This window comes from Electrophorus electricus, chromosome 10, assembly GCF_013358815.1.
Source record: "Electrophorus electricus isolate fEleEle1 chromosome 10, fEleEle1.pri, whole genome shotgun sequence".
NCBI lineage: Eukaryota > Metazoa > Chordata > Actinopteri > Gymnotiformes > Gymnotidae > Electrophorus > Electrophorus electricus.
Genome location: NC_049544.1, coordinates 2,526,025 through 2,540,000, shown reverse-complemented (window position 1 = coordinate 2,540,000; position 13,976 = coordinate 2,526,025). Strand labels below are relative to the sequence as shown.

The following is a 13,976-nucleotide window of genomic DNA, read 5'->3' as shown; positions in this document are numbered from 1 at the left end:
GAAGAATGGGTTTTCTTTTCAGACCAATTACTGAAGCATTTCAATTAACTTGAGCAGAAAGTAATAACATGAGGGATTTCTGATTAACCAGTTATAGAGCACGTTTTTAGATGTGTTTAAATGTGTTTATGTTACATTCCCCTTATACAAGGAAGGAAATGGCACCGCTTTGTGCTGTGATTGAGGTCACTACAAGATAGAATTTAGTAGTCTAACAGTGCTGGCCAAAATTAGGTAGTTATCATCATGAAGTATGCCTTCTCATATTTTGTCATGTGTTGTTTGTAGGAAAACCTGTAATGGATTCAAAGTCATGCATCTAATTGTTTTTTTTTAACTAAATATAAATAATTTTGGTTCTGTACTCAAGCGTACTGAATATTAAATGAATCAATGTTACTGAGGAAAATGCCCAAGTATCAGCTTTAATTGGAGGGTCTTTACATATTTATTATGTGCACCACCCTTCTTCTATATTGTCCCCCAGTTTGAGGGACCATAAGGGTCAATTGGTTGGCCTTTTGTTTCCGTGCCAACTGTGTCACTGTGTATCATTAGTTCATGCACAACATAGAGCTAACAAGAGGTCTGAAGTGTGCTGCTGTTGTCCCCTGTATAAACCAAATTTCTGTAAGGGCAACTGGTGAAATATGGGCCAGTTCCCATCAATGTCCATAAATAGGCCACATCTAAATAAATATGAAAAACTAAGCACACCTAAATGTGGCTAAAGCATGGGACATTCATACTTAATGGAAAATGGCTTTGAAACGTGGGGGAAACTCTTTTTAAAAAGATAAATAAGCATTCAGATTGCCAAGCATCCAAAGATATAAAGTTACTGAAATGTTAGCCATTTTCACACAGAAACTGGTTCTATGTTTCTTCACTGCATTTTGTCTCTTCTTCCTTCTTGTCATAGACTGTTTTCTTTATGGTTACAGAATATGACTTTGTATCAAACTATCCACAGTTTCTCAAAAGTATTGATGTGTTGAGACTATCTTAGCTATGGGAGAGAATGTTGAGAAAGAAGGTGGCCTGAATGACATTCACCTGAATGACAGAATCCAACACAACTGCAGGAACTATGATCAGCGCCCTAACAGGAACCACCCGATTACAGCATGTAACCTCCTCATTGTATTTACCTGTGGTGGCTTTTCAATAAGCAAATGCAGGGGTCACCCTTGTGCAGACAGCACAAAGTCGACTTGTGGGCGTAAACACAGCTGTATCAAACCCCTAACCTTACCCCATACCTTCAGACAAATACGATGGTTCCATGGGAACATGCATTGGCTTCCTCATGTAGTGCACTACTCAGTTTTCAAGCCTCCTTGTTAGACCCGTTTCAAGAATGTCAGTCAGACATCAACCGCAAAGAAATCAAAACCAAGTAGTGAACATGACAAACTGATTTAAGATTAAGTCAGTTGGCTAAATTATACATCATCCCCCAGTTCATGTTTGGTCCATTTATTATATATGTTAATATCCTCAAATCAAAGCTCAAGCTGCAGTTTGAACTCACAGGAATTGTTTAATTTCAAGTCCAGTGTGCTGAACTGGACCGAATCAATAAAATTCATGTTCCTGTCCTATTACAGCTTCATTGTAGTGTCTACACCCATGTCTGTATTTTCTGCCTTTTTTTTCAAGCTCTAACTCACAGATTAGAAAAAAGAGAATCCCTAAGTATTTGTACACTGACAAAGAAATCTGTATATTAAAATGCTGACTGCTGACCAGACTGGTCATTAAGGAAGAAACAAAATATTTTCATTTCCTGATACCTCTCTGAACACATAAGCCCACCACTTCAGCGAGACAAGCATCTCTGTCAGAGAGAAAGGATAAGAAGGTAATGAACGTTAGTTCTGTGATTTGTATGTTTTACTTTTAATCAAAAAAGAGTTTTGATATTATTTGTAAAGTTATTATTTTTCCTGATCACATTTCTGTTAATCTTGAAATCTGCAGTTGTTACCTCTAGTAAGACGTTCACTGAATGAATTGTCTTTGTAGCTTTTCTTTTTTATATTTGCTTAATTGCATGGTCATAGGTTACTAGATTAGCATGTTACTAGATTAACAGTTATATTTGTGGAATTCTGAATGTTCTGACTTGGGTAAATGCTTTATTATTGAATGAATGGTCTTTATTTGCACAGTGAGCACAGGACAAAAACATTTTAAAGCACCATGTGAATTATATAGATCTGGAAAAAATTGAGAGACCACTGCAAAATGATCAGTTTCTCTGGATTTGTATGTGTTTGAGTAACCTTGCTTTCTACCAGTCTTTCACATGGCTGATTAAATAATATTTGGTTCAAGTGATCAACCAATCAATACTTAATTTAGATAGAATGAGGTGTTCCTGTGATGGAATGGCTTCCATACATGAAGAGATGAAATTTTGGACTGGTCTCTCTCTTTTTTTTTTCTTCCAGTTTTATTTGCATTTAGTGCAGGCATATATATATATATATATATATATATATATATATATATATATATATATATATATATAGAGAGAGAGAGAGAGATAGAGATAGATAGATAGATAGATAGATAGATAGATAGATAGATAGATAGATAGATAGATAGATAGATAGATAGATAGATAGATAGATAGAATTCCCAATTCTTATTTGGTATGCAAACTACAGTATGCAAAGTACAGATATTTTTTCTGATCTTTTTTTGTTGTGTAGACCACTTTCAAACATTCAAAGTGTTAAACTGCATGGATTAACAGTGACCGTGATGGCAGAAGTAAAGCTTCAGTTGGGAAATCTTTAGGGCTTTCATTTCCTGTCAGTGTCTGTTCCTCATAGATTGTCCACATACTGCTACCAAAAGGTGTTGTTCTCTCTAACCATTCCACCTTCATTCCACTCTCAAAAGTAAGAGTGTAAACACAAAGGCTGTGAAATAAAAATGGATGCTGGTGTGGAACTTTTAAATGTTACACACACTCTCTCCGTGTGATATAAACAACTAAAATGTGAGTACAGTGCACATGCTGATGCCATTTTGCAATTCTCCAATATCTGTCAAAATCGTGCAGGATAATTATTGCACGTCAACATGTTCCATCGTCATCATCACTTCACAGCTGCACAGGAAGTTGCATAAAAGAAACATGTTCTCATATCAGATATAAATTAGTTACACAGTATTTTGTGCTACTTTTGGAAGCATGAAAGGGTCTGTAACATGAGGAACGCATTACCAATTTTCATAACAGCTAGCACCGTATTCCAAACGCATTTCTTCAAATTTGAATGCCTTATTCATCTTATGTCCTGACAAAATGTGAAACACACTTCCTGGAAAAAAAAAAAGAAATGTAAAAAAAAAACAAAACACATTTGCATGCTTAAAAAAAATGACATGGATGACGACAGTCTCCAGCTCCTGGGGCTGATCAAGAGCAGTTGCGGTCTCCACCGCATGCTGGACATAGGCATCCTGGTTACGGAGAGCATGGGCCTCTCACACTGCGCCCTCAACCCACTGCTCTACGGCCTCGTGGGGGTCAAGTTCCGCCGCGAGCTCACTCTGATGTGCAAGGAGGCACTAGGCCCACGAGGCAGCCTGAGGCTGAGAGGATTGGCGCAGGGTCAGGGATCAAAGCACAGGCCACCAGGGTCCTTCAGCTCTGCGGACAGCGAGAACACCTCTTACTTCTCTGTTATGGCCTGAGATGATGGAAGGGATTGAGGAGTGTCTGGTCAGCAGAGCATTAGACAAATGGTGTGTATCTGGAGAAGATGGAAGGTATAAAAGAGAATCAGAGATACAGGAAGGCTAAAGGCAAATTAACTACAGATTCTAAATAGAGGACTGTAGAACAGTGTGTGGGGATAAATGTTATGCTTTGTTACAAATTTTATAAATGATCATTTAAAGATATTACAAATAATCTTTTAAACAAATAATGTACATATCAGTTGTAAAGTGGCGTTTTCATAATTCCAGTATACTGTTAGCTGTTTTAACAAGTGACATTTCATCATTATCATTATCAAGTTTTCTTCTTGTTTATCTTATGCAAAGAAAGTAAATTTTCTCTGTGACATTGATATTGATGGTTCTACTCCACCAGGCAATCATGCAAAGGCCATTGCTTTTGTATACTCACATCTAAAATAAGTGATGAGGGTTTCTTGGTCTTAGACAGGAAGTGAAACCCTTCTCTGGCTCTGGACATTGTTTTTCATCTCTTCTTCTCTTATTATCTTACAAGAAGCTTAGTCATCAGTTTTGTTCCCCAAGGGCTATTCTTCTTTATTTGAAAAGGCAGCTGGTTGGCAATTTCACTAGTGATAACTAAAGAGGAGAATTGAGAATGTATTACTCAAACTTTTTGTTTTACTTTTTGGTGACATACCAGCAAATATAAACAACTGAAATGTGAGTACAGTGCACATGCTGATGCCATTTTGTAATTCCACGAAATCTGTCCAAATCATGCAGTAAAAATGATTGCATGTCAACATGTTGCATCATCAGCATCACTTCTCAGCTGCACAGGAGGTTACATGGAAGAAACATGTTCTCAGCTCATATATCTCAATTTTGGGAGAGTGAAGTTCAGAGGGTGATTTGAGGTTTGATTTACCCCACTGAGAGGCCAGATTATTTTTATTACAAACTAATTATACATCTATTCATGCATGCTTGTAAGCTTGCACAGGAACAAACTGCTTGTATTACTTTACATTAGTATATTAGTTACATTGTATTTTGTGCTTCGTTTGGAAGCATGAAAGGGCCTGTAACATGAAGCATTGCAGATTTTCTTAACTGCTAGCACTGTATTTCAAACACATTTCTTAAAATTTGAATGCTTTATTCATCTTATGTCCTGACAAAATATGAAACACACTTCCTGAAAAAAAAGAACAGATTTTTTTTTTAAAGCAACATCAAACAAACAAACAAAAAACACCTTTGGAACATTTGGGTGTCTGCAACAATTTAGTGTTGCAGTGATTGTTTGGCTCTTGTCATCTTAGTAGCTTGTCTGCCTGATGACATTTCTCTGTAGCCATATTACAGCTACAAAGGAAGCCACATTACACGGCTTTAAAGGTCATGCACTGATGTTTGTTAAATCTGTGAAAAATAAATATTTCCGTATTGTCATGCTTGGCCACCCTCCTGGCGTCCCTGTTTCCATGGTTTCCCTGTCGCGTCTGTTTTCCTTTTCCTACTTGTTGTTCCGTTCTTTAGTTTCGTTTTCTCCGCCCCTCGTCTGGTTTTTCGCATCTGTCATTGCTTCCTCCTTTCCCAGTCCTTGTTTTGGTTTTCGCAGTTCATTATGTTTACCCGTGTCTGCTTGGTATTCATCATTCTCAGTTATTTAAGCCCTGTGTCTTGTATTTCGGTTTGTCGGTTGTTTTAGTAAGTTTGGTTTGTTCCGTCGTGTTCAGATTATTCTCGCTATCACAGTCGTCGCCCTTGCTTTTGAGTTTGCCTAGTTCGTGTGTTACTTTGCCTCGGTGTTTTCCCCGTGTCTCTGTTTATTAACCTCCCGTGTTTTTATTGCCCTCGCTCATTAAACCGCCTTCTGCATTTGCGTTCTGCCTCTCACCTGGTTCCTGCTGGAAACCTTACACGTATAAAGAGTGTTATATCCAGTTACCTTCCATTTTCCCATAAAACGACATTAAAAGGAGTGTTTTGAATTTTCTTTTTTCTATGTTACCTTTTACTATTCTGCTGTGTGGGCGTGGACCCCAGCGGATTCATTGACAACCTCAGTGTCAAACGTAACTGCCCAGTTAGATATGCAAACTACAGTATGCAAAGTACAGATATTTTTTCTGATCTTTTTTTGTTGTGTAGACCACTTTCAAACATTCAAAGTGTTAAACTGCATGGATTAACAGTGACCGTGATGGCAGAAGTAAAGCTTCAGTTGGGAAATCTTCAGGGCTTTCATTTCCTGTCAGTGTCTGTTCCTCATAGATTGTCCACATACTGCTACAAAAAGGTTCTCTCTAACCATTCCACCTTCATTCCACTCTCAAAAGTAAGAGTGTAAACACAAAGGCTGTGAAATAAAAATGGATGCTGGTGTGGAACTTTTAAATGTTACACACACTCTGTTTATCCAGTCCAATTATGTGTGTGTCTGTCTATAGCTGCTGTTGTTTTGATTTGCTTCTTTACGTTTGGTTTTCAATTCTCAAATGTGTCCTGTCAAATTTCCTCTTAAATTATTGAACCACAGCATTTGAGTATTTGGTGAAGATTCTGATTCTATGTTCCTTTCTTCTCTTTTGCATCCCAGTCTCTCTCCCTCTGTTCTGAATATTTAGAAAGACAGCCAAAGGGAGTGAATAGTGACAGTATTCCTGATTTCTCTTCTCTGTGACAATGGTCTCACAGGTAGCCACTGAAGACTATGTAAGTACTAATCATTTTTATAGACGGAATGATCATTTTTATAGAACATGCAAGAAGATATCTGCACAAGTCATGAACATGATGACACATCAAAGGCACACAATAAACCACAATATTAAGTTACTATGAACTATGAAATCATCACTTCTCATAAACAAATACTGCAAATACGTGCACGTAAAGATTTTTCAAACACTTTTGAATACATTCCCCAATGTAGTATCATACCTCTAAAAAACATCTCACTATAAATGTAACCATTAATTTTACTCAAATGGAATCTTCGAGTTGTGATTAATTAAGTGATGTAACTTAATAAAAGCCCCATCCACTAAAGAGTCTGTGGCGGTGGTGGCATAGAGAGAGCGACAGGCGAGGGTGAGGCAGATGAGTCTTTATTCTCCATTAGTCAACTAGGTCAATAAGCTGCAACACAGCAATAATGAAAACAAAAATAACCAATGCGTAGGCTTAGCACTGTGCTGATGAGCGGCACGTCACTCTATAGTCCACTAATGTGTAGTGCCGACTTCAGGAACCTGTGGGCTTCAATAAAGACAAGGGAGACAAGGAACAGGTGAGTATGATCTGTAAATGGGTGATTGGGACCGGGCCAGGTGCTGTGCGTGGTTCTGTGCAGCAGTGGGTGTGTCCCTCATGCTGGATGACCGGCCTACCGTGACAGTCGCAATATGTCATCTAATACATTTTAAAAGCATGTATACCCTCCTACTGACAAGACTATGTATGTCGCTCTGGATAATATAAATATTCCACTTCAACATCAACTTTGATCTTTTTTCAGTATGAAGGATATTGGTTTGATAACTACACATACTCCAAAGAAGATGACATGGATGCTTCTCCCTGCACTCTGGAGGAGACATGGCAGTTCACTCAGCTCTTCATCCCTGTGGTCTATATCATGATCTTCATCCTGGCCCTGGTGGGGAACGTGCTGGTGGTCTGCGTGGTGCAGCGCTACCGGCATACCCACCACAACCACTGCTCCTTCTCCCTGACCGACACCTTCCTGCTGCATCTGGCCATCTCCGACCTTCTCCTGGCATTGACGCTGCCGCTCTTCGCCATGCAGTGGATCTATGGGTGGGTGTTCGGCATCACACTCTGCAAGCTGGCAGGGGCGCTTTTCTGGCTGAACATCTACTGCGGTGTGCTCTTCCTGGCCTGCATCAGCTTCGACCGCTACCTGGCCATCGTGCATGCCGTACACACCAGCTGGCGCCGCAATACTTGCCTTGCTCAGCTGGCATGCGCCCTGATTTGGGTCTGCTGCCTGGGCCTGGCTGCTATTGAAATCCACTTCCGGGACGTCCAGGAACTGCGTGGCAGCGGTGTCCACCAGGTTTGCCGCGTGGACATCTCCGGCGGCAATGCCGAGCGCTGGCACTTCGCCATGCAGCTGCTGAACCTGTTGTTGGGCTTCGGGCTCCCCTTGCTGGTCATGCTCTACTGCTATGTGCGTATCTTCCAGGCGCTCTGCCATGCCAGCACCCGGCGGCAGAAGCGGCGCTCGCTCAGGCTCATCATCTCCCTTGTGGCTGTGTTCGTGGCCTGCTGGGCACCGTACAATGTCCTGAAGATGACGGACAGTCTCCAGCTCCTGGGGCTGATTCAGAGCAGCTGCGGTCTCCACCGCATGCTGGACATAGGCATCCTGGTTACGGAGAGCATGGGCCTCTCACACTGCGCCCTCAACCCACTGCTCTACGGCCTCGTGGGGGTCAAGTTCCGCCGCGAGCTCACTCTGATGTGCAAGGAGGCACTAGGCCCACGAGGCAGCCTGAGGCTGAGAGGATTGGCGCAGGGTCAGGGATCAAAGCACAGGCCACCAGGGTCCTTCAGCTCTGCGGACAGCGAGAACACCTCTTACTTCTCTGTTATGGCCTGAGATGATGGAAGGGATTGAGGAGTGTCTGGTCAGCAGAGCATTAGACAAATGGTGTGTATCTGGAGAAGATGGAAGGTATAAAAGAGAATCAGAGATACAGGAAGGCTAAAGGCAAATTAACTACAGATTCTAAATAGAGGACTGTAGAACAGTGTGTGGGGATAAATGTTATGCTTTGTTACAAATTTTATAAATGATCATTTAAAGATATTACAAATAATCTTTTAAACAAATAATGTACATATCAGTTGTAAAGTGGCGTTTTCATAATTCCAGTATACTGTTAGCTGTTTTAACAAGTGACATTTCATCATTATCATTATCAAGTTTTCTTCTTGTTTATCTTATGCAAAGAAAGTAAATTTTCTCTGTGACATTGATATTGATGGTTCTACTCCACCAGGCAATCATGCAAAGGCCATTGCTTTTGTATACTCACATCTAAAATAAGTGATGAGGGTTTCTTGGTCTTAGACAGGAAGTGAAACCCTTCTCTGGCTCTGGACATTGTTTTTCATCTCTTCTTCTCTTATTATCTTACAAGAAGCTTAGTCATCAGTTTTGTTCCCCAAGGGCTATTCTTCTTTATTTGAAAAGGCAGCTGGTTGGCAATTTCACTAGTGATAACTAAAGAGGAGAATTGAGAATGTATTACTCAAACTTTTTGTTTTACTTTTTGGTGACATACCAGCAAATATAAACAACTGAAATGTGAGTACAGTGCACATGCTGATGCCATTTTGTAATTCCACGAAATCTGTCCAAATCATGCAGTAAAAATGATTGCATGTCAACATGTTGCATCATCATCATCATCATCACTTCTCAGCTGCACAGGAGGTTACATGGAAGTAACATGTTCTCAGCTCATATATCTCAATTTTGGGAGAGTGAAGTTCAGAGGGTGATTTGAGGTTTGATTTACCCCACTGAGAGGCCAGATTATTTTTATTACAAACTAATTATACATCTATTCATGCATGCTTGTAAGGTTGCACAGGAACAAACTGCTTGTATTACTTTACATTAGTATATTAGTTACATAGTATTTTGTGCTTCGTGTGGAAGCATGAAATGGCCTGTAACATGAAGCATTGCAGATTTTCTTAACTGCTAGCACTGTATTTCAAACACATTTCTTAAAATTTGAATGCCTTATTCATCTTATGTCCTGACAAAATGTGAAACACACTTCCTGAAAAAAAAGAAGATTAAAAAAAAAAAAAACAACATCAAACAAACAAACAAAAAAACACCTTTGGAACATTTGGGTGTTTGCAACAATTTAGTGTTGCAGTGATTGTTTGGCTCTTGTCATCTTAGCGGCTTTTCTGCCTGATGACATTTCTCTGTAGCCATATTACACGGCTTTAGAGGTCATGCAGTTGTTTTTTTAAATCTGTGAAAAATAAATGTTTCCGTATAAAGAATGTTATATCCAGTTACCTTCAAAATTTCCCCTAAAACGACATTAAAGGGAGTTTTGTATTTTCTTTTTCCTCTGTCACCTTTCACCACTCTCCTGTGTGGGCGTGGACCCCAGGGGATTCACTGACAACCTCCGTGTGAAACATAAATACCCGGTTAGTCTGTACGCCGCAGGCTGGAAATCGGATCACATCAACGCGGCTTTACTTGTCTGAACCTGAAGCGTTGAAAGGCTGTTAGAGGTCTCTGTCAACAGTGGAATCTGTGCCTTGTTTAAATAGTAGATAATAAAAGTATCTGATTAAATTAGATGATGCCCCAGTTCATATTTCAAGAACGTTTTTAGAGCGGTATCATCTGTGCGTTCTTACATATCGATCACATTTACAGCGTTAGCTAGTTAGCTAATTTATCCAGGCCTAGCTAACAGGCTTTGAATATACACGCCGGGAGAGTTTCTCATTGCTTGCTACATTATTGAATAAAGTGTCAAAATGACTGTTAATTTAAAATAAAGACTTACAACTTATCAAAAACATTAACCCCAGTAAGTGTCGGAAACCTGTTGCTTTAAGCTTTAGTCAATTTTCTAATTGACAAAAAACAAAACAATATTACACTGAATTATACAAACCTATGTACTATACACTATACTAATTATATAACTATACTTTATTTACAAACCAAAGTCACAACCCCCTGCTTTTTTTCTCCCATGAACATACCAACCAACCTTGTATTCTTCCTTGTACTCTTTGGAAATTTGGCTCTAGTGCCATCTAGTGGTTATTAGAGGTGGTTATTAGAAAAACATATACTGCCTGTTCTCAGTTATGCCTCTCTATGCACATTACTACATATTTCCCTCCTCTTTAAGATTTTAGTTATAAGACAAAATTACATGCTTGCAATAGTAATTGGTGTATACAGATTTGCAAATGGACTTTTTTTTTTTTTACTACGTGCAACCCCCCTCCCCAAAATTCCAGACCATGACTGACATTCTTTTTCCATACCACACCTCCTTACCTGAACTGTTGATGTTGGCATTGCTTATTATGACTCTCCTCCTGCTTAAACTGCTTGTATGTCATCTTCCTTTTTAAGTCTGTATGTGTAAGATCAAGTGTGGCATCACACGCATTGTTCCAATCTTTGCCAGTAATTATTTGAATTCTGCACTCACAACAGCAAGCATCATTGTTGGAAACAATAATTTCTGTCAATCCTTGGTTGCGAAAGCTTTTGCATAAACATTCAGTGGTATCGGCTGATGTAGCTGCATGTGAATGAAGAACATTTTCCCCATTAATGGTCTTGAAAAGCATACTAACTGTTCTGTTATTCCTACGCATACACCGTTATCCATACGCATTGCACCAGTGAAAGCTGTAAACAAGCATGTGATGTCACTGAAATAGCAACATCTTTAAAAAGGTAGCATATGACATTCCCCAAACAAGCCACGATTTACCACCCATTAGGGGGGTAAATCCAACTCAGGGAGCCCCTCAAGTCTGTCTATATTCTGGTTCTCTACATTTCTGTTATGCTGTTAATTTATTTCTGCTTAAATTAGCATAATTTCACCTACTTTAGGACCTAGATTCTTACATTGTAGCTGGACACTCCTGATGCAATATATTGTCCATATAATTTCTTGTGAGGTCTTCTCTTTCAAATTGGCCTGAAGAATTAATGTTCACTCCTTAATTATCTTTTATGTCATTACTTTAATATCAGTATCAAATAAAGTTCTATACTAGAACAGAGTGTAGTTTAGTATAGTCTAATTATATTTGTCATGGAACACTCCCCTTTCGCTGGTCATGTGGTATGGCCTGCCGCGTGCAGTGGGAGTTCGTCATTAAGCGCACACCTGAATCAGTTTATTCTTGTCATGTTTGAGATTATTTAAACCCTTGTCAGTGTGTGCATTATTGTCATTGTTCGCGTTCATGTTCACAGTTATTGTCCCTGTTAAAGTTCATGTTTGTGCTATTGCCCACCGTCTCAATGCCTGTGTTTGTGTTCACCGCTTGTGTTGGATGCGAGTGCCAATGTGTTCAATGTTCATCGATAAATGTCTGTCTCTGTCAAACGATTCTGTATGCCCTGCTCCTTGCCCTGCGGCACTCGGGCTGTTACAATAGTTCTTTACCTAGAATCAATTTGTTTCACTCAATGTATAAGAGAATCCACACACTGTGGTTTACATGCTCTTGATTTAGTACAGATGTATGGTATAAACATGGAGAACATTGTCATACTATGCCAGTCTGAGACCATTCACTCATTTCATCTGAACTACATATGAGCCACAAGAGTGACCTAGCCTCACTACCACGCCAAACGCATGATCACGTTATCACTGCATCTAGATTTATTGCAAATCTCCCATGCTTATCATTTATGACTGGGATACTCTCAAACCCCACAGAACTTGATCAAATGACTGAACGCTTAGAATCAGTATTTTGCTGCACACTCAATGATGCTGCTTCACTTAAGAAAAAAAAATGGATATAAAATTAGTACCAGGGAATACTGATCACATTTGCAATTTAAAACAGAATACTGAAAAGATGTAATGTAATGGCGTCACACTAAACTTGTGGTCTGTCAGTTCACATGGAAGGAGAGCCTTCTTAAGTATAGAAAGGCACTTATTACATCTCGAACATCTTACTTCTCAACCCTAATAGAAAATAAAAAGAATTCTTGATTTTTATTTAGTACAATTGTACCTGTAATTAGGAATAAAACCAAAGCTCAGATTACCACATCACATAGCAATAATGAGTTTTCAATGAGAAAATTAAGCACATTAGAGATAACATTCAGATTATTAATGTAGTAGTTACTTAGAGATCAGAACAGCCGAGCCAAAAAAGACTCTAGAATCTTTTACTCCTATCCAAGAGTCTGAACTAACTCTGATCTCACATTCAAAATCTTCCACCCATTTACTACTGTAGATTTGCTGCCCACACAAAAGAAATTGTACCCGAAGTGATTGAACCTTTACTAATCAACTGCTGATACTTTTTCAGATTCTTAGTTATCCTTCAGACATTATAATCTATTTCAAGGTGAGTTATATACTTAAAAAAGTGTGATGCGCACTCTTGTGAAAACTACATTTAAATTAGGTGGGACATTTTTTACCACTGGGGAGGTGAGCAGTCAACGGCAGCACATTGTGTCTCTGATAGTAGTTTTTTATAGGCAGAACAGCTGTGACATCACTCTAGAGTTACAGTCCCACATTCATTATTAATCATGCCATTTCAGCAGTACACCTCCCTGATTCTGCAAGGAATCTTATTATGGATAATCCTTGCTGTATCCGTTTCATCTCTTCCCTAAAATTCATAAGGAAAACAATCTTGGACGTCCTATTGTACCTTCTTGTTCCTGCCCAACAGAAATAATGTCCCGGTTTCCGTATGAGATTTATCAACCATTTGTTCATTACTTACCTACATGTTAATTTTCACACTTTCTACAAATCCTTGAAAGTCTGAAAAAAGAAATGCTACCTGCCAATTCTTTGCTTTTTTTCAATTGGACATTTAAAAATTTATACACAGTCATCCCTAATGAAGATGGTTTGAGAGCTTTAAAGCCTTTTCTTGATACAAGTCCTGAGAAGAACCCTCCCACAGATATTCCCTTAACACTGTTAACTCTGATTTGCTTGAGCTTTCACTCTATGTACTACTCACAAATATGAAGAGTTAGTACCATCCTATGCTAACTTCTTTGTTGGATTCATTGAGCAACCTTTTTTTGAACAAAATACTGAAGTACACATTACCCTTAGCATTCCTGAGATACACTGATAACATTTTTGGTATTGGTACATGCACATTTGAAGAGCTCCAACTGTTCATTTCTTCCTTCTCCATGTTCCACCCAGCTCTGGAATATACATGGCATATAGCATATCCTGGCATGAGTATAACCTTTTTGAATGTTTAGAAACTAATGTTTAAACACCACCATCTATTATAAACATACAGACTCTCATTCCTATTTGCAATACAACTTTTTACTTTCCAAGACCTGAAAAAACTCTATCCCTTACTCATAGCTACTAAGACCTAAGTGCATTTGCAGTGAGAATACTTCCCCCAGAAAACTATGGAAATGCGTGAATATTTTCAAGACTGTGGGTTTCCTGAGGAAGTCATAGATGATGTTTTAC

The 13,976-nt window shown here is 39.0% G+C and overlaps 1 protein-coding gene across 2 annotated transcripts; it reads left to right on the top strand.

Moving 5' to 3' along the window:
- Nucleotides 1–1,770: 1,770 nt before the first annotated feature.
- cxcr3.2 (chemokine (C-X-C motif) receptor 3, tandem duplicate 2) lies at nt 1,771–9,132 on the top strand. 2 transcript variants are annotated; one of them, XM_027019458.2, is made up of 3 exons: nt 1,771–1,864; nt 6,311–6,426; nt 7,232–9,132. In XM_027019458.2, the coding sequence occupies exons 2-3, from the start codon at nt 6,397–6,399 to the stop codon at nt 8,336–8,338; spliced, it is 1,137 nt and encodes a 378-aa protein (XP_026875259.1). In that variant the 5' UTR covers nt 1,771–1,864; nt 6,311–6,396; the 3' UTR covers nt 8,339–9,132. The 2 variants fall into 2 exon arrangements, with proteins under 2 accessions (XP_026875259.1, XP_026875260.1); XM_027019459.2 differs by lacking the exon at nt 1,771–1,864 and adding an exon at nt 5,210–6,049.
- The last annotated feature ends 4,844 nt before the right edge of the window (nt 9,133–13,976 follow it).

Bases quoted from the DNA above. Each gene is read 5' to 3' on its own strand.
- cxcr3.2 (XM_027019458.2), top strand. From the start codon at position 6,397: ATGGTCTCACAGGTAGCCACTGAAGACTAT. The intron at 6,427-7,231 runs GTAAGTACTAAT...ATCTTTTTTCAG, and splicing joins AGGTAGCCACTGAAGACTAT to TATGAAGGATATTGGTTTGA.